At 42.7% G+C, this 26,322-nt stretch overlaps 1 protein-coding gene across 1 annotated transcript in view; it reads left to right on the top strand.

Moving 5' to 3' along the window:
- Window positions 1–26,322, top strand: part of DAB1 (DAB adaptor protein 1) — a 284,836-nt gene that overhangs the window by 210,174 nt on the left and 48,340 nt on the right. The window contains exons 5-9 of the mRNA XM_090269538.1: window positions 6,023–6,154; window positions 6,766–6,885; window positions 7,301–7,339; window positions 8,896–8,961; window positions 16,879–16,938. Of these exons, the coding sequence (XP_090125664.1) occupies window positions 6,023–6,154; window positions 6,766–6,885; window positions 7,301–7,339; window positions 8,896–8,961; window positions 16,879–16,938 (417 nt within the window). The remainder of the gene's footprint in view (window positions 1–6,022; window positions 6,155–6,765; window positions 6,886–7,300; window positions 7,340–8,895; window positions 8,962–16,878; window positions 16,939–26,322) is intronic.

The raw sequence follows: 26,322 nt of genomic DNA, 5'->3' as shown, positions 1-26,322 counted from the left end.
AATCTTCATCATTTCTAATTTTTCACTTTCCTAATAGCACTTCAGGGACTATCTTGCATCCAAGTCTTTGCCCACATCTTACATCATTCACAAGTAATTGAATTTCTACAAGAAGATTCATAGGGTCAAAAGTTACACATGTCTTCAAGGTTTTGAAACATGCAGCCAGTCTGCCCTCCAGAAAAGTTCCACTAAATCACACTCCCACAAATAAAAATAATCATAATGGCCATCACTTACAAAGCTCTTACTATGAGCTTTGTACTGTTTCAAGCCATTTACATATACCAACTCATTAATCCTCCTAACAGGACAACAAGAGAGGTACTATTATTATCCCCATTGTACACAGAAAATCAGGAGCCCCCAAAATATGTTTCCCCACACTCTTGTCAGTACTGGGTATTAATCTTTTTTTCTTCTCAGTCTGGTGGAGAAAATATGACATCTCATTTATATCTGGTATGTTTTATATGAATCAATTTAAAATTTCCAACAACCTTTGGGTTCTATATCATTCTTTGTATTGTACAGGGAGACAAAGTAAGGCTCAGAAAGTTAGAGTGATGTGCCAAAAGCTACATATCTGAAAAATGATAGAGCTTAAATTTGAAGTGTGTTCTCTTTGGTTCCAGAGTCCACATTCTTTCCTCTGTTATCACACTGCCTCTTCACCTAGAGATTGGGGTATTTGGAAATTTAGTTTTGTCCTAAGTAAAATCTTCTGGAAGATTTCAGGATGGGAACTCAGGGACGAATTCACTCTGAATTGCTCCATTTAGCATTTGATGACCGGGCACCTGGGGGCTGGTACAGAGGTTGCTTCCCAGCCTCGTTGGCTCAGTGATGCAGCAAACACATCCAAAAATATGTTAGAAGAGAGAAAGGCCTTTATAATGAGCCTGGGCCTGCCTTTGTCTTGTGAGGTTTTAACTACTGTAATTGCCTGTAGTGTGAAGCAGTGTATTTTTCTATGTATCTATTTTTATTCTGTGTCTATCTGCATATCTACTTTTTTGTTTTGTTTTATTTTGCTTTTTCTTAACTCACTTGAATCCTGGTATTTTTTCTGTGAATAGTTTCACTTCAGAGAAGCACACACTCTCATACACAATAATAATAATATGAAGGCTAAATGGAGTAGAATATATTCTTTAAAAAAAACTAATGGTAAAGTCTGAGCAGACGACTTCCTAATCCATACTTTATTTAATTGGCTGTATTGAACTATAGAACAAATTAAGTCTTCTCTGTAATTTATTCTCTCAGATGGTAACCCTCCAAACAATTTGATACTTCATTTAAACATTGGTAAATGACTCATGGAAATGCTAAAGAAAAAAAAGAGAGGTTTAATGATGATCAGATAAGAAACACTGTTCACAAAATGAATCCTGTGTGAAATGGTGTGAATTAACCTGATTCAGTCATTCATTGAACATTTATTGAGCAACTACTCTGTGCAGTGTATGTCTTCAAATGGTTTAGCTCTTCCTTCCTTCTTTCTTTAATTTATCAAATATTATTTAGAAATTACTGTTCAAAAGGAACAGGATTAAGAGCTAGAATAAAATTGAAGAGAACCAGACATCAATCTTTCACTTAAGCAGCTAACATCCCTAAAGTGGAGAAAAACAACTTCTTTCTGCCTAGAATATTCTTTCCTCCTAATTTTCCAGATACTTCTGCTTTATTCTCTGAGGCTCAGTTCAAGGTCAGCTCCTTGGTCAACACTTCTTTGATGCCCTTCCTCATGCTATGTAACAACCTATATACACCTTTAACACGAATCTCATCTTGTTGTAGTGCCTCCCTGTGTTATACAATTGCAAGGTCCTTAAGAAAGGACTCTGTTTTAATCATCTGGATATAAGAAGTACTTAGTGTGAGATCTGAAACATAACAAGTGTTCAATAAATACATATGGTATGAATAACTGTAGGGATGGATAAATGTGAAACAAACTTGAGAATTGTGAAGCATCCTAGATAGAAGAACAAATACCATGCAATGAGATCTAGGTACAGATATTTTAACTAAGGGAAATGGGATAGTCAGGGAAGGTTCCTTAGATGATGAGCAGGATGTTGGAACCAGGCATCAAAACACAGATGTGATATAGTTATGTGGAGTCGATGAAGTGTGAGTCAGGATGAAAAGCTAGATCAGGACTGAAACCAATGTGGCCCATGGCACAGAGGTGGGGAAGTACAGACTCCAAAGTTGAGTGATGAGTTCTGACTATCTGCAGCCTGGGTTACCTGAAGTTCACCCATGGAAGGAAGGATTGAGGAGTTTGATCTCTGAATCGTCCTTGGAATGGTTCAGTAAAAATTTGATCCAAAATGTAATGAACAGGGTTCAGAATGGGAGGAATAACTGAAGATGTGGCAGAGAAATAGGGTGTTCTTGAAACCTGTATTTTTAAAACGAGATACCTGCATTGATTTTGGGGAGTGTTTTAATATCTAAAGTTTTCCAAGACAAAAATTGTTTTCCACAAGAAATGTGGAAGAAGGATAACCAATACCTGTCTTCCTTCTACCCTGTCCCTCCCGCCCCAGCCCAGGATTGTCTGCCATGCCCAGAATAATCTGTGAGGCCCTCTTATCTCCCCACAGAAGCACTCTGGGATGAAACAGTTCTTATCTCCCTCACCTCGTCTTTCCTGTCTTTGCTGCTGAACAGATACCATAGATGGCCTAGCTCCTGAGAGTAAACTTCCAGATCCTGCTGGCTTGTCCTTTTTTTTTTTTTTTTTTTTTTTAGATCCTTATAGCTGGCCTTTACCCTCACCTGATTCATGACCCGCTTTGACCTCAGATATCTGCTGGAAGCCAGAACAGACTCAGTTCTGCTTTCCTACCCAACAGTCCCCTTCCTCGTCCTTCATCCCAGCTTTCCTGGGGTCATGGTTTTGTTGTTGGACTAGGGAGCCAGGAGTCTAAGGGAAGGAGAACTTGATTCTACATACTCTTGTTTTCTTTTTTTTCAAAGCTTTGTCCTCCTGAGCAGAGAGAACGAGACCTGGGTTTAGTACAGGTTCTGCCAGAACTCTCTCTGACCATCAGTTCTTTTATGAATAAAGTCAGAGTTGAATTAGATGATGTTTAAGGCTCCAACCGTCATTGCTTGTGCTGATAAAATCTACTTGAAGACCTGGAGCAATTTTGAGGCTCACTGAACAAGTATTTGCCAGATCCTCTGAGTTGCCAAGATGAACGTCATAATACGACTGTGGGATTAGCAGGATTCTAATATATTTGTATTTCCAAGTATCTATATTACATCTGCACGGTTAAGGTTGTAGAAAGTGGAGACATATCCCCTCGCTGACTCTTAGTTTCCAAATGAATGAACCACGTTCCGAGCAGTCCTTTATAACATGTCATAAAATTAACTATGGGAAAAGATAATGTTAACAAATATCTTTAAGCACTTTATGCACACGCACAGCTACACTTTGCAAGGCAATATTAGGCATCATCAGGCATTAAAAATGTTTTGATTTTAAAGCACTTAATGAGGATTCTCAGATAAATTACATCTCCATCTGCCATTTTGCATCATAGGTGATATTTTACCATTACACAGTCATCTCCAAATCTAATTCCACCAGGAGGACTTCTAATCGCAGTTTAATTTTAGAGCAATATTCCACTTGGCAATCAATAAGGTACTGTCGTCAAACTTTGATTTAATAGGAGACATGGATAACATTCTCCACATTATGCAGAGAGAGAAGTATAGGGAGAGGAGAAAGTCTTTGTCTCCCACTTTCCCTGCTGTCTACCATTCGAGCTCACAAAAACCTATAAATCAATACCCCCACGTAGTGTGATTATAAGTCTCATCAATTTTGTATCATTAGCACCATGAAAAAGCTACTGCTCTTTGAGCAGTTTTCCTCTGCTAGCTAAATATGTACTCTTAATAAAATAAGAATAAATGGATCCTGACTATTCTACTAACAAACACTTCCCTCTTCACCAGCCTTACTTGTGTTGAAATCCACTCGGATTATACAGGTGTCTTATGTCCATTTGAGCAGCCAGGGTTACTGGGCACCAACAGTGCCCTCCAAGCGTGATGTCCAGTAAACATTGGGCAACCTGGGCAGGGCATGAAGCTGAAGGGAGAGTCCCATGGGGAGCAAAGAGGTTAGTGAATGATCAGACTCTGGAAGGTTAAGGGGTGGCAGCAAATTCTGCAGAGATGATTCATAAAATCAGAAGCCTGAAAAGATGACAACTGGCTAAGAATGGATATTTTGGAAGGCCAGGACCAGGGATGACCATCATGAGGAGCGGATGTCTACTGTCCTCAGAGGCTGGCCATGTGTTATGAGTCTCTAATGGCTAAAGGATCCAGAGGGATGGAACAAGACCTCAGAGAACATCTACTCCAGTGGTCCCCAATGTTTTCATAATTTAATTCCCATTGTGTTACATGTCTCCTTCCCTCCATGAATTCAGTAAGGAGTAAGATTTTTGTCCACAAAAGAAATACATTTATAACCATTCACTTTCCTATTTGAATTATTTGAATCTATAACAAATTTCCAAAGAGAATCTGCTCAAAGATTAGCTAAGGAATACAGCAGGAACCTGATACAATTCCAGATAAACTTGGCATTTTCATTTGCATGCACAAATGTGTAGTCTTAGTAGGAATAATTATAAATTTCTGTTTAGCTTTTTTAAATGCTGAAAATTGCTTGAAAGCTTTTTTATTGCCATTAGCAACTCTGGTAGATCTAGGGCTTTAGATTAGGAGTCACTGATTTGATACAAAAATCTCATTTGATAGAGGAATGAACTAAGGTCCAGAGAAATACAGTAAGTGCCTTATGTTCACATAGCGGCTAGAATTGAAACTTCTTAATAGCCAGTATAATGAAAAGGTCCTAGAAATTACAGGGATTTTAAGCAGATCATATAATGCCTGGATACATAAATAACCCTTTACAGAGTACTGTTTGATGAAGGTTTCTTTAATTAGATTTTACTATAGGAAAATGGTCGTAAAGATCACTATCACCAACAGGATGGTGAACAATATTTATTGGAGCTTAGATAATAAAGCCAGGGTGGTCAGTTTCAAAAGATTTTCAAATTACCAATCAGCTATTCCAGTTTACCTTATTCAATAGCTATGGGCCAGGCACAGTGCAAGGTGCTAGGATGGCAGAGATGAGGAAGACAGAGAGCCTGGTGGGGAAGACAGACAAGGAGGCAAGCCAATACATCAGAGCAGGAAGTTCTGGGAGAATAGGAGCCCAGGGAGCTGTGTGTGAGGGGTCCAGTACTTTAGGAGTTTCACTGTTTCTGCAGACTGACGTTCTGTGGAAACACAAAAGGGAGGGATTATTTCTTCAGAGAGAGGAAAGGCAAGCCTTGTTCAGGGGAGGTTTCATGGGGGTGGGTGTGCTATTTCAAATGGCCTTGGTATGAGGAATCCGATTAGGGCAAGTGGATAAAAAGGAACGGGCAGTACAGACAGAGGGACCAAGTCATAAACAGCCTCAGACATAGGGGGACCCCACCTCTAGCCCAAATGGTAACCTTGGACAAGACAGAGAAAGGGTTTTTTCCTCAAGACCATCTATCACCATCTGTCAGAAAAGTGTCGTAACCGTGAGTGTGAATGGTGCCCCCTGTGGATGTACAGGGTACATCTTTCACTGTGGCCAGCACCAGCCCTGCGTGCATGAATGTATTAAATCTCAAGCCAGAACTTAGATTGGGCTGTGCCATGCAGAAAGATATAGCAGAAGCCACCACCACAGACGCTCATTCAGCATATGAGCAGTCCTGTTTATCTCTCCGTCACGGCACTAGGACCTTGGAGGGGAACCTCCATTTCTCAAGGGCAGGCACAGCTCTTTTTCCTTCCATCTGGACCTAACCGTTTTTTCAAAGCCCTTTGAGCCTGTTCACACATAGCTGAAGCACATCTCTTATTGAGTAACAGCTCAAAGGGAAAGTCCCCTGAAATATGTTCTTCCTTTTGTCTCCCATAGGCCCTTCAGCATCATCATGCTGTTCACGAAATTTCCTACATCGCAAAGGACATCACAGATCACCGGGCCTTTGGATACGTTTGTGGGAAGGAAGGGAATCACAGATTTGTGGCCATAAAAACAGCCCAGGCGGTGAGTAACCCAACGAAAGAGGGCGCCCTTCCTTACAACTTCAGGGGACAATGCAGTCACCCCGCTGGGCTCTGAAAGCCAACATGGATTTGTGACTAAGCGATGTTGGTCCTCAGGTTCCCTACTGAAAAAGATAAACAGCCTTGAAGCGAGGGAACACACTCATGCCCACCGGTTTTGTTGTGTTTTTTTCCTAATGGGTATTTCGTAATGACTAATTATTTTCCATTCTGATTAAGCTGAATGGAGGCACAGTGTAGAAATAACTTTTCTTGTGTTCATAACCTGATTTAAAAAGGAAATAAGAGAAAGCAAATAGCTATGTTGCAGAAGGCCTAGTCTAATTTCATTGTTTTCGAAATTACTAATAAATAAAAGCATTGCCTTTTATGCTCATGATTATTATGAATTTGCAAATATAATTAGTTGAAGAAATGAACTTTAGCCTAGTGCAATTTGCGAAACCAATATAAACAAGGTAGAATTAATTAAAGATGGAATGCTTTCAATTTAATAGAGAAAGGAGGAACCGGGGGTCATAGTCAGCAAAAACAAAACTTGGTCTCTGCAGATCAGTCCCATTAACGCATTTTTACCACCTTTTACTCCAGGCTGAACCTGTTATTCTGGACTTGAGAGATCTCTTTCAACTTATTTATGAACTGAAGCAAAGAGAAGAATTGGAAAAAAAGGCACAAAAGGATAAGCAATGTGAACAAGCTGTGTATCAGGTATACCTGTGAATTTATCCTGGTACCAGAGAAGATTGAGGCTTAAAATAAACAGATGTGAAAAGGGAAAGTCAGGGCTTCTCCTCCTGCTGCCAAGTAGAAATAGAGATGAAAGGTTCCCGTGTAAATTACAGGCACAAAAGCAAGGCATTAGAAATGATCCGTCAGTCTCTGAAATCTTGACTCCAGAGGAAGATTTCAGGGGAGGACAACAGGAGAAATACAATTGCTTTTGCTGTTGTTACAATGCGGTGGGGTGGCTACAAGGGTTTTGATGCTTTTCTGTGTATTTTCTACCTTACTGACCCACCAGCCTATCCTGCCCAGAGCTGGTTCCTTTACTGTCCTGTAACAGTCTCACATCTCTCCTTTGTATCCTCTGCTTTGCATCCTCCCTACCCTCACTCTGCTGTAGACAATTCTGGAAGAGGATGTTGAAGATCCTGTCTACCAGGTAATTTCTGAAACCAGTTGGGGTTGTAAGGGCAGGAATGCCTAAGCCTACGGTATAAACATTTTGTCCAAGATCTGAAGCATCCCCTGCCTGCAGAGCCTGGAGAGGGACCCAGGTGATTTCTCAGGGTGAGGACTGTCAGCCCCTCCAGGATCAAATTTCCATAAAAACCAACAGGAGTCAATGACCTGTGATTTGGAGATGCACTTCTCCCTTCTTGCCCCTGCCTCAGCCCCCTCACAATCTGTAAATTGTCTAATCCCAGAGCTGAATATTTTCAAGAGTCTCTTGAGTTTTCTGATTTTATTAGAGAGATTGAATAATGAAGTGATTTCTCTGAGTTACAAGTTGGAGACAGGGACTGACATTTTGACGCCATTTGAACACAGACCCAAAGGGTGGTTTGTAGGCTTTAAAAAGGCTGTGAGGAGACAGATGTCTCTCGATGCCCCACTTGGCCAGGCTGCCCCGCTGATTAGCTGGCTCATGCCACAGGCGCTGTTGTGAGGAGGGAACAGGAGATCCTAGAGATATCACAGCCCGTGGCTTTCACTGCACTCTCTTCAAGGTTGCAGCCCATGGGTATGTGCTCTGTTTAAAGGCGCAAAAAAAGGGAAGAGGAGGCCTTTTCCCCTTGCTCTGCCCCCACCATGCTTATTCCCAAGGAGAGAAAGAATCCCCAAAGTGGACTTGTTAGACATGAAAGAAAACCTGTAATTTGTATTTCTAACTGGGACACACGTGGGTTATAGATGTGCAGTGTGTCACATAACCATGTGCACAGAAAATTGCTGACTAAAGTAAAATAATATGGATTTTAAAAGGTAAGATAATGTGGATCACTTGCAGTGAAAGAAGTGTCTAGCATATGAGGCAAACAGAAGTCACAGATGCACTTAATGACTTGACTGCCCTTGCTTTACAATGAATGCCAAGGGTGAGGGTTTGTTTATAACATGAGCTCGGCCCCTGGCTCATTGGATCACAGCGAATGAAGAATACTGACCGTGTTGAAATGGCCCAGTCCTTTAGAGTCAGAATCATGCGCATGGAAAATTTGATATCCAATATTTAAAATGGAGAATGTTAATTCAGGTGATATTTATGGGATGAGGGAGTTTGGGGCTTCTGAGCACTTCAAAGTTGACTTAGGAACCTGGCCCTTAAAGAGAAAGGAAGACCATCGCTGTGATCCAAAGTTTACCAAGTTAGGATCCAGGCGTTCCCAGGAGACATAATTCCCACTCAGCAGTTCCAGCACAAGCAGGCATCACCGAGATAAATGCCACTGAGTAAGGAGGTTATAACTCCAGAAAGATCCGCTGAGCTCCATGCAATCATCGCTAAGGACTGACTGTCCGGCATTGGTAGTTTTCTTTAGAAAAGATAGCCATGTGCAAGACCCACTGATATTTCAGTAATTCAGTTGTTGCTTTAAGATATTTTCACTTGTACCTATTTCTTTAATGCTCACTGTGATTTGTACCTTGAATTCCAAATACTTTTTTTCCTCTTCTTTTTCCTCTGACCTTTCCTGTCTGGCTGCTCCATAATAGTACATTGTGTTTGAGGCTGGACATGAGCCAATCCGTGATCCGGAAACGGAAGAAAACATTTATCAGGTATAAAATCACTTCTCTCTCTCAGCGTTGCTCCACCACCAGGAGATGCTCTGACGGGTCTGAAGGACCAAGGGCTCTCTCCCACATGCTCTGCTTGGCCATTCCAAGCTTGTTAAAATACCTCCACATGAATTGGCTTTTATTTTTCCTCTAATTTACGAGTAGTTTTCATACCTGACCATTGAAATGGTTAATGGCCAGTTGAGTAGTGTTTTAACTTTGAATGGATCTTAACTATTTCAGTGGACCCAAAAATCAAATATTCCATTTTACTAAAGTAATCCATTGGAAGGTTGTTGTCCATAATATAGCAGGGCCCTTTGTTTCTCAAAAGTATATGCTCATTGAGTTTCTTTAAGCTAATCATGCTACTGAAAATGAAGTATAAATTTAAAAATGCTACTTGAAAACAACATTGGGAAAATTAACTGAATAAAAGAAAGTAAAGCTAAAGGTTTTTACCCCTTCGGAAGGGAAGGTAAATTAATATTCTTAAATGTCTGCTTATGTGAAAAACTATGAACACACTTTTAACTCATTTAATTTTCACAAGTATTTTACAAAGTAGGCATTTCAATCCCTCTTTTACAGGGGAAACTGAGACTCAGAGAAGTTGAGTAGTGTTCTCAGGCTGCACAGCTTTCTAGAGCTGAGATCAAACCCAGGCAAGTGTGCGAAAGCTCAGCTTTGTCCCCCATGCTTTCCCACCAAAGAACTGAGTAATTGCAGCCCAGCAACACATGCAACAAATATAATAGCCTCCCATTTTTTACTAATTAGAATTTTAGTCCTAATTTGAATATGAACATTATAGAAGTTGGAAAAATTTTAATGTATTTTATAAGTGATTTTAATTTTCTTAATTTACTTAATTGTGTGGTCTGCTATTGTGCCTTGGGCACGCATTAGCTGCATAATAAAAATAAAACAGACTTGCAGTTTCCATCAAATGCACAGGATTCTAAGTGACCAGAGTATACTGTTAGTTTCCTCAGGAGCTCAGTTTAAACCAGCCCCGTGGAATAATAATCTAAGGACAGTGGACCACTGAACAATATGGGTTGGAACTGCATGGGTTCATTTACATGCGGATCTGTTTCAAAAAGTACCTGTACTGTTTTCTGTCTTTGGTTGGGAATCCACAGATACAGAGGGCCGACTGTTAAGTACTGATCTGCACCATTTCATATAGGGAACTTGCGCATCTGCCAATTTTGGTATCCACGAGCGTGGGGCATGGGGGATTTTCCTGGAACTGATTTCCATTGAATAGCCAAGGACAACTAAGTTTTCAGGGAGTCGAAAGTTATACACAGATTATCAACTGTGCCCAGTCAGTGTCTCTTGCATTTCTACCCATTAGATCTATCTGAATTGGGTTCAAGAGTGTGGTTGTGCGTCTAGGTTTTGTTTAAACCATCCCTGACAAAGTTTCTGTCTTCAAACAGGTAAGTTGCATATTTGTCTTCAGTGTCAGATTTTCAAGTACAACCTCACAGTGTCTGAATATGAGGCCAATGGAACAATTAACCAGTATTCCTCTGAAGAGGGAACATCTTTTTTTTTCCTTTAAAAAAATTGTTTTAATTACAGTTTACATTCAATATTATTTTGTATTAGTTTCAGGTGTACAGCATAGTGGTTAGACAATGATATACTTTACAAAGTGATCCCCCTGATATTTCCATTACCCCCCCCCCCGAATAGTTATTACAATATTACTGACTGTATTCCCTGTGCTGTACTTTACATCCCTGTGACTGTTTTGTACCCACCCATCTGTACTTCTCAATCCCTTCACCTTTTTCACCCAGCCCCCAATTAGTAAACGAGTGGATAAAAAAATGGGTGGGGAACATATATACAATGTACAAAGCACCTTTTAAATGAATAGGCCCTTCAATAAAGAGGTTTCTGAATTCGGACTTAGCTGTAGTTGGCAGGATTTCCATCGTACCCTGTGGAGGGCTGTGGGGGAGGAGGCTTGGTGGGGGCGGGGGGAGGGTCGGTTAGGCGAGTGGAGAATTGAGTTCTAGTCCTGGCTCTGTCACCAGCCATCTTTGACTGAACAGTAGTGGGCAAGGTACTTGCCTTCTCAGAGACCCAGTTTCCCAAAGTTGGGGAATAATTTCTTCCTGACTCCCATGTCTACACGAGAATGAAACAAGCTCATGTTGAGGAAGTACTAAAGAGGCTTCGTCCAGGTCACACACTGAGTCCACCATATGTGGATTCAGGATCTTAGTACAAGTCCTACCAGCTCAGCCATCATTCCACATTGCCAAGGTCCTTTCCTTCTCTGGGCCTCAGCTGACTCATCCGTAAAATGAGTGAATGAAACTGAGGGGTCTCTCAGGCAATGTCTTCTGCTCTTTGCAACTAGTTGCCTCATCATAGCCCTGTGATTCTTTAGAGGGGCATGTTGGCTGGCTTTACAGGGCAACAGGACTCTTAGACATGGGGTGTGTGCGCGTGTGTGTGTGCATGGGTGCAGGCAGTTTGGGTAACATTTATTGAGTGTGCATTGTGGACCGTTCTGTGAATGAAGGTGTATGTGCAGTTCCTTAATATCCCTCCCAACAGCCCTGTTACTGCCCCGTTGCAGATGAGGAAAGTGAGGCTCACAGGCCCACAGAGCCCCCAGAGGTCGAACTCCCCACTTACAACAGGTCTCTCTGACCTCTATAAATATTAAATAGATGAATTCCAAGACTCTTTTCAGCTCCGAATATGCTGATGCTGAGCTTCACAATCAGATTCTGTATACATTTCAAGTCATTATCTAAAAAATCACATTTGTTTTAACAGTTCTGACCTCCAGATCATCCTGTCTGTCCATCATTAATAGGAAGGTAGCATTTAAGAGAATGAATATTTTATCGCCCTCTATTGGAAAGGCCTCTAGTAATTTTCCTCTCCTGCAATTGCCAGGCTAGGCCTCAATTTGCTTAACAAGAGATAAACCCTTGGGCCTAAAGATATGGCTGGGCTTTTAACAAGCTGATATTAGGAGCCTCATTATGTTTTTAAGGTCCTCCCAGTGTTTTATATCTATTGCTCCTGAGTGGATTGCAATGTGTCACAGGCTTCAGCTCAGTCCAGGTTGGACTCAGATTTCATTCCATCTCCTGTTTTCTGGAATGAAGTAAAGAGACCTGTGGCCCAATCCTTTATCTATTTTATCCTATAAAATAGGGATACGGTATTGTCTGCTTTAGAAGTGATGTCCATGTGTGAAGCGAGATGAACTACACTCAGACCTAGTGGGTTCTGTGTAAACATCAGTTCCCTTTGCTTCCAAAAATGATCAGTACAGGTAACCCCCATATAACGCAGTTGTTAGGTACCTAACAAATGCCTTGTTATATGAATCTGTGTTATCCGAAACAAAGAACTAGTACAGAAAGGGGGATTAGGTTCCAAAAATTTTAAAAACAATTCTATTATATTTTTATAATTAAGATAAATATCTTTATTAAGCAATTCTTATCAAAAGCTCCATTAACCGAATGTGTTTTCTTTTTGACAAGATATCCTCATCCTCTGAACTTTCTGCAGCATCATCTTGATTTCTGTGCTCTACATTTTGAAAAAAATTTTTTATTTTAGATTGCATACTTTTAGCTGAAAGATCTTTGTAAGTTTCGTTATACTGTGCTAAGCACTTTGGAAGTGCTCTCTTAAACTTTGTTCTCCTTTCAGTGCAAGGATCTTCATATAAAAAATATGACTCTAACTGTTCGGCTAAGTCTAGGCCTTTCTTTACGCTTTTTAGAATAAACTGTTGAACTTCTTCATTTTTATCAGTGCTGCCATCCCCTAAGTTATCTTGGCACATTCCAGATGTCATGTCCACCAAAATTGCATCATCAGTTTCTTCTTCTACCAGTAATTCTTGGTTATCTTCTACAGTTATATCCTGTTAGCGTGAAACCATGTTATAGAAGTACCATGTTATAGAGGGGGGCTGGTTCCCCAACTCTCTAACCATGTTATAGGGGTGCTGTGTTATATGGGGGATACCTGTATGAGATGCTGCCCAGGATGTCGTACAACAATGTATTAACTGAAGTAGAACATGACTTGCTCACCTCATCTTGTCAGAGAACCCAGCAGAAAGCCGCAGCCTCTCCTGGCTTCACTATTTATAACTCCAGCCTAAGGGAGGCAGAGGCTCTTGTGTAAACGTAACCTTTCTTCGAGGTTCACCAGTCTCATTTTCCAGGCTGGACTGATAATAGTAATGGTCTGTCTTTTTGCATGCCTTAGAAACAGCAGCCATCCCTTTAAAACAACAGAGCCTCACAGTAAAGCATTTTACAACTCCCTCCATTTTGACCCTTCCAGTAACTTGGTGAGATAAAACCAGCTATGATGACAACCATTTTAAACATAGGAAAATCAGGTCATCCTATGTAAGTGCTGGGTCCAAGGCCAGAGCCTCTGATTCTAAACTTAGAGCTCTTGAGTTTCTTCACAAGCTTCTTCTCTGTGAGATCACAGTTTTCCAGGCAGGTGTCCTCCAATTTTGTTCATTCAAAAATCATTTTTAGTTACTCATGATGTGTCAAGTGCATTATTTTTAAATCGTACGTCTCTAGTCCTATGTCACCCAAGCCTTAAATTACCCCTCCACACTATTAATATGTTGCTGAACTGAAAATGTCTTCTGCATATACAGTACTAAATATATAGTTTTTAGAGTCATTTCACATCTATTACCTTGTTCATTTAAAAAGTAATTACGTATTGAGCCCCTAACAAGCACCCAGTGCATGAGGATGTAATAGTGACCACGGCATGGTCTCTTCCCTCAAGGAGTTTATAGACAACCCCTTGGGTGTTCACAGAACTAGGTGAGGAAACTGAGTTCAAAGAACAGAGTGACCTCTGAGGTCACAAAGCCTGTGGCAGAGCCAGGGTTAGGAAGCAGATCTCCTGCTTCCTTTTGATGCAGAACTATACCCCTCTACAACATTGTGTTACTGGTCTACAGACCGCATGGCCCAGCCAGGCAGGGAGGAGAGCCAGGACCAAGCGTCTTCCTGGTCCTCGTCCCTTTAGCATCTTGGTCAGTGTTCTGCTCTACGCACACACATAGTACAGGTTTGATGCTTAGACATTTCTTGTTTAACCAGTATTTACAGATGCGAGAACAAGGATGAGAAAATATTCGCCCTGCCCTCCACAAGCTTGCAGCAGTGAGAATACAGAGGAGGACCGGGCCCAGCTGCAGTGTGGTTTCACAAGTCCTGTATAAGACAATGCACCTTTTATGTGCTCCTGGAGCAGCGTGGCTTCTTTTCCCTCTCCCCATCGTGACAAGGAGCTCTGCCCAATTAGGGGCCATATTCTTCCTGTTTACCATCATTGTTCCGGGCAAATCACAGTGCATGACATCTAATAGGTCCTTGGCAACTTTTATTTTTTAATGAAAGGATGCACCAGAGGTTACAAGAGTACAGAGAAAGGTTCAAATTGGGCCTGGAGAGTCAGGCAAGTCTCCCAAGAAGATGTCCTGGCTGAGCTAAATTGTAAAGGACAAACAGGCAAATTAATATCTCACCCATGGGAGAGCCGACAGAAAAGCTTTTTCAATTATGCACCGTTTGAGTTTATCCTACCCACCACTTTTCCTCTGTTTGCAGGGATAATGGAGAGTCAGCAACCATTCAGCTCGCTAAGTGCCCACAGTGAGCAGTGAATTATAGGGAACAGAAATTCTGTTCGTTTTGCTCAGGAAAGGGTGAGCTAGTAGAAGTAAAGTGAGGGCTGGTAATTTATTAGCCCTCATTAACAAGGACTCTGTACACATCCTTAGAGGGTTCCTTTTAGGTGGAGCCCACTTATCAGAAGCAAGGAAATTGCATTCTTCATTGGCTGCTGCAGACGAAGATTTTCAAGAGGTGCTCTAAAGTGCATCTTTTGCACAGCCCTGCTAACGCATGGTCTGTTTTCTGCAAGCATGTGCACGAGCTTCTGGGAATGTAGAATGTGATGTCAAAGAAAAAGAAGCACCCAGAACAGCTGTAGGAACCATGGGCACAGAGGTGAGATACAGCTGTCTGTGTAGTACAATAGTCAGAAGGCAATCTACCCACGATCCAACTCCTGGCTCCCCTGCTCACTGACTGCAGAACCCTCTTCAGGCCTCATTTTCCTCCTTTGGAACATGGGGACAATTGTCATCCTTCCCTGATTGACTTGTCTGGAGGATTACATGAGAATATACATAAACAAATGCTTAGACTAGTGGCTGGCCCGTAGAAAGGGCCTCCTCAGTGTTAGCTCCTACTGTTAGTAAATCAATGCTTTGTTTGGTAGCCAGAAAGAGCTGGGTGGGTTTGAAGCTGATTACTTCCTAGTTATGCAGCTTTGGGCAAATTTCCCGAACATCTCTGAGTCTCACTTTCCACTGTTTGAAATGAAGGATATAATACCAACTTCTTAGGGTTATTGTAAGGATTGTAAAGTTAAATGAGAGTGAAAATGATGAAGGGATGCAAAGAATAAGCTCAAATTCTTACTTGTCTAAGAATGGTATGCTTACCTGCCCCAGCTTAAAAGATAACTTTTTCTTCACCATTTCCCTCATTCCTTTTTGCAACATTTACACAGCAGACAGATGCTGAATGCCTGCTGGGTGTTAGGTGCTATGCCTGCTGTGAAGGAGCCCCCAGTCTGTTGAAAGACATGTTATCAGACGATTACAAAATCACTCTGTCTGATCCCTCCAACAGGGGTGTGAGCTAAGCTCTGCTAGGTGCTGGAGAAGAACAACTATGATTCCTTTCAATCTGGAACATTTCATTACAGAGCCATTGATTGACAAATGAGAAAAGTATTCAGTGCACTGTTGTTATTATTGTAAAATGCATTAATGATAAGAGAAACTGTCATTCTAACATTTTACAGTACTACAATGCTGAATGTTTTTGAATATTTACTGTCTGTTTTCTCATTTAGTCCTCACAATAATCTGAGTGAGAAGTAGAGCCAATAGCACCCATTTTATAAGAATGTAGCTCAGAGGAGCTAAGTGCCTGGCTTAGGGCGGTCCAGTCACCACGTGACCCAATCAGACCAGATGGATTAAGTAAGAGATACATGTGTAAAAAAAAATTGAAATTTTCTGGATTCTCATCTCATGATTTTCATACCATATCTGGGTTCTTTCCTTGAACAAAAACCTTTGGTAATTATTCAATGGCTTGTATATGATCCCTACAAAAGGGGTACTTCGTACTAGGACCTTGATACTTGCTATATTTTAAATAACATTTCAGTCTTAAGGGTGAAGGTAAAAACTCTTTGTTAATCACTTTGGGCAGCTCAGAGAACCTCCCTGGGCCTCAGTTTTGTCTTTGGTGAAATGGGGATTATTTTATTGTTATTAAGATTTTATTTGTTTATTTTTAGAAAGAGGGGAAGGGAGCAAAGAAGAGAGAGGGAAACTTTAATGTGTGGTTGCCTCTTGCTTGTCCCCAACTAAGGACCTGGCCCACTACCCAGGCATGTGCCCTGACTAAGAATTGAACCAGCAACCCTTTGGTTCACACGCCAGCACTCAATCCACTGAGCCACACCAGCTAGAGTGGGGAATTTTTTTTTTTTTTTTTAACCACATGATTGCTGAGGTCTCTGCAGCTTCCCATTCTGTGATTCTGTGAGGAGCCCAAAGGCAGAGACACCTGCAGACATTTGTTAAATGATTCACACATATGCTCCTCCTCATCCAGTTTTACTAAGAGAAGAAGCCTGACTTGCTGCTTCCACAGCCCATTGGGTTGGCCCCTGGAGCCTTGGGGGCTGTTCTCACACAGGCATATCCAGCCTAGAGTGGAGGTCTGGTTGCTTTGTTCTTTCAAAATGGAGCATCGGAGTGTTTTGACTGTGTTGAATTTGATTTTTCCATAGGTTCCCACCAGCCAAAAGAAGGAAGGTGTTTATGATGTGCCAAAAAGTCAACCTGTAAGTGTAAGTATATCTCCTTTCTGCTGCCGGGTTTCAGTGACCTCGACTCCTATGTCTGCAACCTGAGGAAAGGAACCCCTCTTATGAATGTGTCATAACCCATATGGCTTTGCTGAGGGCTGCACGCTGGGACCCCTCAGGGGTCAGAGGGAAGGAAGCACATGTAGCAGAATGGTGGGGCTGAGGAAGGAGTGCCAATCTGAATGAAGGTCTGGCTCCACCAGTGGGAGTGAGTTGGATTGTACAAACTACTACACCCAAGGTGTTCTGTGGCAAAATTCTTCAGCCAAAGATTTTATTATACCTGGTCAAGTAGGGGACAGTGTCCTGTTCTGGGAAGATTTTTGTCCATCCTTGTTGGATGTGGTTGAGAAGCTTCAGAGGGACAGTAAAAGAAGGGCTAGTCAGGACATTTAGAGTGTGTAAGGGTCCAGCCAGTGGGCAGAAAACTGTGGGAAAGGCCATGTGTATTAGCTTACAGAGGACCCGGGAAGTCCTCTGTACCTGGACCCTGTGTGCTGGTGGGACTCCTGGAAATGTGAGAGGAAAAGGAAACTTCAAGCTCTGTGGCACTGCCCCAAGGCGCTCTGGGCCCAGATCTACATTTAGGACATCCAGTTGGCACTTCAAAGGCAACCTTTCTACATAATTAAGGGAGTACTGGGGAGCCATGAGGGCTCTTAAGTGGGGGCGGGGAGGGGGGGTCATGAGATTTTGCCGTGGCCTATATAAACAAACAAATAACAACAACAACAACAAAAAAACTTGGGTGTTTAATCACTTGATCTCAGTAATGGGTAGAAAGACTATGAGCCTGAAGTCACACAGACACTTAAGGATCCCAGCTCTGGCCCTAACAAGCTGTCCTGAGGCTAAATGACTCTATGCAGACCATTGTTAACAGTTTCCCCACATGGTGGGAGACATACCACACACACCTGTGTGGTTTAAGAGCAGATGGAATAGGGAGTTTGAAATCCCATCTGATGAGGAGTAGCTGAAGGACCTGGGAATGTTTGGCCTGGAGAAAGGAGCCATGGGAAAGAAAATATGGAGATGGGCGTCCAGAGGGCCATGTATGGAAGAGGGACTATAGCACTTTGTGTCAACCGGCTCATGGAACTGACACCAGTGGGGGCACGGCAAGAAAGCCAGTCCCTGCTCCACGTGAGGGTGACGTTCCTGCAGGTCAGAGATGTGCAGGCTGGAGAAGCTGAGCTAAGGGCATGCACTCCCCATCACTGGAGCTGTGCCTGGGAGATCACCTCTCAGAAAGACTTGGGGGCGGGGGGTGCGGATTCAAACACGGAATGGGTAGAGGGGCCAGTGAGCTCCTGATGTCCCTTCCATCCCTGAGCTGTTGGATTCCGAGTCGGGAGTCTTTCTGGTGTAATCCTTACTCCCCCGACCGCCGTTCCCCTTTGCGCTATGACATTTCTTTCTGGTGAGTATCCATTTCTCTACTCCACTCTGCCAGTGTCTTTCTGAAACCACCATACCCCACCTAAATACTGCTTCTGAAACCCAAGGCAGGCTAGTTTTAATGGAGGGAAAAAACCAAAAACAAATAAAACCTAAGTCTAGAAACATAGAGATTATGCAATCGGGTGCTGCTCAGAGAAAAAGCCATTTTTCTTCCTAAGGCCTTTGCGTTTAATCAAGCCTCTTTGTCACTGAGACACTGGTCTTTCCTGTTTCAATTTGGTGCAGTCCCTGTGACACAGCTCTCTAAAATTCAATTTGTGCCTAAATTGCCTCTCTGGCCCCTAACAGACTTAGATACGTGAGGAAACATGCTTTATTTTCCACCTTTCTTTTGGCGAATTTATTAACCAGCCTGGCCACATTCTGTCCATGCTTAATAGCACAAAAAAAAAAAAAAAAAACATCCAAGCTCCTTAGCCTATACGGCATACCTGGCACTTGGGTCCCAGACACAGCCTATATCTCTGTCTTCCTCCTCCTGGTCCAGCTCTGCTGAACTCTACAGTTCCCTGACAGAGTTGCACCCTCCCCGACTCTCTCTGCGACCCTCCCCTAACAATCCAGCTTAGCTTCAAGCTCTGTGCTCTCGGAGACTTTCTGGATGTCTGCTCCACACAGTGTCAGCAGAGCACTCCTGCCTTTGTGCCCTCGTGCCCTGTATTAATAGCCCTTACCACACAGTGTCAGATGCTTCTTCTTCCCCATCACTTCCAGGAGCTTCCCGAGGTCTTGTGTTACCAGAAGCAAGCCCAGAGACATGGAAGCCAGGCACAACACAGCCACTCTAGGGATATTTAATGAATGTATGAATGACTCTACTTGGTAGTAGGAATTTGTAAAAATCTCTGACACTTTCTCTTAATGGGAATTCTGTGTTTGTCTGACTCTAAAATATTCATTCCAAGGACTACAGTTGTGTTGGAAAATATCTGGGCCACCTGAGTGGCCCTCAGTGGCTCCCAATCTGCTGTAGACCTGCTTCCCTGGTGAGGGATCTTCCTTAGGATACTTCTGTGCTATGAAGATCCCTGCCATAGTCTCCCTTCTTGCTTCCTCACCACCTGCTCTTTAGCCAAAAAGACAAATGCAAGCGGTGTAGTGCATGTGAAGCAGGAATCTAGGGATCCCCCCCAGTTCCCCACGAGAAGAGAAACTGACCATTGGCCTATTGCCCTAGCTACCACCCAGTTTCTTCTTCCTTGGGGCCATGTCTTCACAGAGCTTTGGTAAGAGACTCAGCTGTCTTTGGGGAAAACCTCAAAGCAGCCCAGAAAGAAACAGCTTGATCTTCAGAGTCAGATCTGGGTACGCTCTCATCCTGGCCACCTCTTAAGGGTCCTTGAGCAGGTCTCTAAGCCTCAATGTTGTCAACTGTAAAAAGAAAGTAATGCCTACCTTGTAGGTTTGTTTGGAGGATTAAGGAGACATTTATGTAAAACCTTTAACAGGGAATATGGATTAGGTTACATGAGAACACTTCCACTGGTTGCTGTTCCACGCAATGCACCAGCGAAATTCTCATCGAGCTGGGATTGCCAGGTGTTGTAGGTGATCACACTCCTCCTCTGGGAAGCCTTCCCTACCCCAGTGTAATCAGCCCTCTGCAATACCTCTGTGCTCCTCTTTGCAATGATCACAGTGGAGTATTGTCTTCTCTTACATATCCATGTGAGCCATTGGTCTATGAGTTCCTTACAAGCCTTGGCTTTGGGGTTAATGACAGTAGCTGCCTAAGACTTTTTTGTGTTAGGACTAAATGAGCTTAACTATGTGAATCAGCACAGTGCTTGTAAAGAAGGAATATTCAATAGCTGTGAGATATTATTCTTTGTGTTTTCCCTACTTTTGAGGGTGCTCCTTGAAGACAGGAACAACTTTTTTCTTAACTGAGAACATGCTTGTTCATCAGAGAGAGAGAGAGAAACAAACATTGATGTGAGAGAGAAACATGGATTGGTTGCCTCCCATATGTGCCAATCGGGGATCAAACCCACAACCTAGGTATGTTCCCTGGTCAGGAATCAAACTTGCCACCTTTTGGTGTACAGAATGATGTTCCAGTCAACTGAGCACCCGGCCAGGACAGGAATAACTTTTAATCATCATTATTTCTGAAGTAACTCTTCTTAGGGCTTCTGATGTCTGAGATTTTGAAAGTAGTCTCTTCCCAACCCCTCAGAGCAATGTGTGCACATGTAAATTACTGTAGGCCTTGAAGCCAGTAGGGCCCCTCAACATCATCACCTAGAACCCCTACCCCAAAGCCTCAGTCACTGGCTCATCTTCACTCTTCCATGGACAGAGATTGCCTCAGAAAGGTGGAAAATTTGATGTACTGGGGTTCCAGAGTTTTAGGGCAGCAGAAGTTAGAAATCATTATGTTTCTTATTAGTCTCACCTAACCTAGTACATCAACTTATGGGAGCAAAGTTTTGTTTCAGGTAGCTAGCCCCAGGTCCAAACAGAAAGCCGATTTCATGTCTTTACTTTCTTCCCACACGTTCACTTGTCCCTGCCCTAGCCTCATGCCACCTTGCCCCATAACGTTGGGATGCTCAGCAGCACACCTCAGGATGCTTTTGTTTGCTTATTTTCATTTGGATCTGTAATGTCCCCTCTCCTAACATATTTGTTCTTAGGGTCATGCTATGCTCCCCTCCACTCTTTCCTAGGAACTCTGGGCCAATATAAGGATTAATCCCCCTCACTTCTAGATATATTCATTTTAACTTTTCCTGGTCAGGACAGCCAGAAGCTTTGCACAGGGGCTGATTTCTCCTATATCTTAAATATACAGGTTTTTTTTTTTTTTTTTTCTGTCAGGATTTCTGACATAAAAATGCTTGCTGACAGGAAATGTTAGATGGCTAGAGAGACAGGGATGTTTCAGGTAAGAGGGTATACTTTGGGCAAATCTTTGAAGGATGAGCAGGTTTAGAATAGACAAAAGAGAAACAGAGTTCCTTCTGGGCAGATCACTGAGGTCCCTCTGGCTCTTGAGTTTATACTGCCAAATGTAGCAGCAGTCAGAGCTGATTAATTTATCATCAGTTTTCATCTTGAAGAAATAGGGACATGTAGGTGGTCGTCCTTTCTGCCAGCTGATAATGCTGGTCTTGTTCTTTAGACAAATATCCTGCCTCTTTGGAACTGTCAGAAATGCTTATTTCTGAACGAGGAGTAAGGTCTGTGCTAAGCATTCCATTACTGCATTCATTATTTAGTGCTTTTGGCGCTGTTAGCCTTTGAACATGATTCCAGTTCCACAGTGAGACCTCAAGAGGACTGATACAGTCACAGGCTGCTGAAGTAGCCCTTTCAGACCCTGTTATGGCCCCACAACACTGAACTTGGTTGAAACTCACTGTGAAGGTCAACTGTTTCAATGATACAGACCTACACCTTAGTATGCGTCATGTCATTTTTGGCATGAAAAATACTCAGTGGTTTTCTTCTCCCTTCCCTCATACCCATTCCCGATAGTCTTCTGACTGAAAAATATCTTTTATCCTTCACCTTCTAACTCCCCAGTTTAAAAGTTTTTTATTTAGTTGTATTAGGCATAAAAGACTTTCTAAGTATCAGTATTAACTTTTGGGGGCCTTCAAATGAGAGATTCTTACAAGTTTGGCATAGTAGTAAATAAGAAGGATATAGGTTGTCAAATTGATAAGTTGGACTTGATGTTAATTTCATTTTGATGAAACATGGATTCAGAAACTGAAAGGAATGACCAGAACCCCCTGAAACTCTTTCCTCGCTTTGGATATGATCTTCGTCAATCACTTTGACTTTCTGAGACTCTTTGTCCTGAATAAAAATGATGAGTTTCTTCCACCAGCATTTCAGGGCCTTGGTGTGACCCACAAGGTGATGTGAAAGCATCTTCTGTGACAGTGGGGGTTGCTTTTATATACCCTGGGGAAGTAAAGATTGAGGAATGTTATGTACTGGTTACATCCACTTATTTTATGGGATGTTTTATGGTTAAAAGAAAGGCCCAATTTTTATGACAAGAGAGAACAAATCTGGCTGCAGTATAAGAAAGAAATTTCGGACTATCTGAGATGATTTTCATAGGAATGTGCAGCCTTTCAGAGTAGTGAGGTCTCTGTCCCTAGGCGTATTCAAGCTGCAGGTAAATGGCTCTATAATGGATTCCTGTATTGTGAAGGTGGCTGCAGTGTTGGACCTCAGAATGATGTTTCTACTCTCTCATTCCATTTGCCCCATGTTCATTACGTCTAGTATTTGTTTACCTCACCATTGTCTTGCTCCCAGTATCTCAGCTGCCAAGCCACATACCCTAGAGGCCCCATTTCTACCATCATCATTATCACCTTGGACTTAAAAGGCACCCACTCTGAAGTGCACAATAGTAAGTGGTGGCATTGCCCTGTGAAGTTAGTGCGCTGGATGGAAAGAAGTTTACCAAGTGTAAGAACCAAATCATCTCGCTGAGCAAGCACTGGGCTTAGAGTAAGTGCCTAGATAATCTGTTTCTCCTTAGTTACCTTCTAGAGAGCTTGAAATCAGGGCCCTACATCTTCCTGTTCTTCCTGAAAAGGAGCCACACCGGGAGAAACTGATAGGAATCCTGATCGCATTTGAAGCACAGTTTCTTCCTTTGTTTTATAGTGTCAGTCCACCAGCCATATGTACTAAGAGTCCAAGGCTGCCTTAACCGTGGAAAAAGCAGGTAGACTTAATTGGGCATCTGCTATGTGCCATGAACCAACTAGGTTCTGGTCTTGGCTTATGTTTCAGTAATCACAATCTTGGGAGGTAGGCGTGATTTTGATAAGGAAGCAGAGGTTTCTAGAAGTCACATAACTCACCCACGATCACAATGCTGGTAAGTGACAGAGCCAGAATTTGAACCCTATGTTGTTCTGACTCAGGCACCCACACACTTTCCGCTAAGACATACTGCCTTTAAATTAAAGAAAATACAGAGCTCTTCTTCTCCTCATTATCATCTTAATCAGAATCAGTGTTCAGGCCTCAGTTTCCCCTCACCCATTAGTTGTTGTAACAGCCCTTAGGCCTCAGGAGGCCCAGCACTTGGTTGCTGGCTGTGAATGTCTCTCTCCCCACTTTAGATTGAGTTTGATGAGTCATGGCCATGTCTAATCCATTTCTAAACCCTCTCTGCCTGGCACACTGCTTTCATCATCCTGATATTGAAAAGGTATTTGTGAATCACAAAGAACAAATCTCTGCCCATCTCCGAAGATCAGAAAGCTTCTCTCTCCTACCCTCCAAAGGCCTGTGTGTTTCTTTATGAGACCCCATTCCCCCAACAGTCAGAATTCAGCTGCTTTTCTTTGCCCTAGATTTAATTCAGTTTCCCTGCTGCAAATGTAGGAAGACTCAATCCATTAATGTGAAGAATTTCTCTGGACAACTGTTCCCTACAAACCCCCGCCCCTGTTTTTCATGGCAAATAAATTTTCATTCACAATTCAGCAGTTGGTTTTTCCTTTCGTTTGAAATCTGGATCAAGATGTTGTATAATTGGATTAAATCTAGTCTGAACATTTGTCAGTTTCACTTCCTCATTAAGCACCACATTGTAGAGAAATTATAATTATCGCGACGCAGTTAACATAGATGTCACAGCAGAGGAGGCCATCCCAAAGTAAGGGAAAGGAATCTGAATCTACGCATGCCTATGAATGACATAGGATTTCGATATTTTGATGTTTCTTAAGTGGGCTTTCTTTTAGCTGTACTTATAAATTGTCCTGAGATAGAATGCTGAATTCCTAGAAATCCTAGAGCTAGTAGGAACATTGCAAGATGCTATGTGGTTCAGCCTCCTCAGCAATGCAGGGTCCCTCAAGGATGTGTGTGGTAAATGCAAGTGAACATTCCTGACTCTTGGGCTTTGGCTCACATACCTGCAGTGACAAATCCTCATTTTTTTTTTTAAATCTCAGAGCTCCAGTTGCTAGAAAGTCCTTCTTTTCTCCATCCATCCATTTGGCAAATATTTACTGAGAACCTCCTACCTGCCAGAGAGTGTCTTACTCACTAGAGATACAAAGAAGAATAAGGCTGACTGCTTAAGAATCTGGATGGTCTCAAGAAGAAGGTAGCCATGTACAAATAAGTACAATCAGTATAACCAATGCTGCAAGTGATTGTGTATGACATGCTCTGGGAGCAGAGCATAGAGGCCAGTAAACTTTGCCTAAGGGAATTTGGTGAGGTCTGCACCCAGGGGCTGGAATTGGAATAGAGTCTTAAAAAATGATGGGAGTTTGTCACTGAAGAAAGGGTGGGACACCATTCAGGAAGAGGTAACTGAATGTTTAAAGGCACTGAAATATCCCAAGGACTGATGAGAAGTCTGGGGAGGCAGGACCACAGGGTGACTTCATGGGAGCAGAAGACAGCGATACCAAGGGAAGCCAGCCCCAGTGAGCAAAGGGCCTGGCTGGTGGTGCTCAGAAGCTGTAATTTGTTAGGAAGCCACTCATGCTTGCAGGTGGAGTGACGCTATTAGAGTTGCATTTCTCAACATCACTCTCTCGGCCTGTGGCAGGTGACTGGACAGGTGGGGAGACCATTAGGAAGCTAATGGAGTTATCTATGTGTATCCCTCAGGATAAAGTCGGGAAAATAGAGTCCACGCCAGTGTAATACAGGGAATTTAATGTGGGGAACTAGTTACAAAGGTGTTAGAAGAGCCGAAAAGCCAAACAGGAGATGCTGGGGCCACCATAATTAGTAATAATCAGAAGTTGCTACCATCCCTAGGGTATGAGAAGGAAAAAGAAAGAGGTGTCATTTGCAGAGCCCAGGAGCTGGAACTGCCAGTATCCTGTTACTGACAGGTACTGGGGCCACAGAGGGGGCTTTCCAGAAGGGCCTGGACCATGGAGACATGGGCGGTCTGGCAGAAACGAAAAGCACAGAGGAGACTCAACCACTGCCAGAATACTGTCAAAAGAAACCTGGGAGGAAATTCGCCACCTCTCCCTTCCACCATCCAGTTTCCAATCACTGCCTCCTATTGACTGAGCCGAAGTAGAAGTGTGTTGGCAAGGGAGCCTGGGCAATGTGGTCTACAGGGTTCAGTCCCTGTCATACACCCCCAAGCAGGGAGATGGCGAGACTGGGTCTGAGGGCAAAGATGTCAAGGGGTAGACAAGTGAGGAGCACTGTGGTTCACGACTGGGTGAGGCTTTGTGGAGGGAAATTGAGAGAGAGAAAGAGAGGTAAAATTGAGTGGATGACCAGGGTACATCTGGAAAGATCCCGCTGATGTGGAGGGATGAGACCAGCATGAGGTCTAAGCTACCTCCAGGGTGGCGAGCTTTGGTAGGTCAGATACTAGGCGATGTGGACTGACCGTCCTGTCTGCTCTCCTACAGCTCTGCCATTTACACACCTGCTGTGTTACACCTCCAACTTCTGAGCGGGTCTGTGCATCAGCTCTTCCATCCGCTATCGTCAGGTTCTTGCCAAAGACAGTTGTGATCCCTTTCATCTTCCTCTCTGTTCTCAGTCCACGATCTCCTTTGGGTGGTGTCATGTTATCACTTGAAATGATATCTGGCTCTTTCTTCCAAGGTTGAAAAACTGAGCTGTCACGAATGGAATCAAACAGAATTGTAGATGGCTCACTGTTAAATCACTCCTGAAACTTGTTTTCCACAAATGCAAATGTGGAGCGGATTGGTGTTTGCATAAGCAGCTGCCTGTTCTCCTGTTTGCTGCTTTATGTGTTGGCAAAAATCATGTCAGAATAAATTCACGATCGCTCCATTCCTCTGCTAACATAGCTACCAGTGGTCTCCTAGACGAATGGTCTTAAAACATTTTATAAAAAGCCCAGGAACCTTTATTCAAATGAAGCATGCCCAGTAGCCTTCTGTATAAACAGAGGAAGGA

Source organism: Furipterus horrens, unplaced genomic scaffold (assembly GCF_987537825.1).
Source record: "Furipterus horrens unplaced genomic scaffold, mFurHor1.1.pri manual_scaffold_3, whole genome shotgun sequence".
Classification (NCBI taxonomy): Eukaryota; Metazoa; Chordata; class Mammalia; order Chiroptera; family Furipteridae; genus Furipterus; species Furipterus horrens.
The sequence above is the reverse complement of the archived record's forward strand: the minus strand, read 5'-3'. Positions and strand labels throughout refer to the sequence as shown.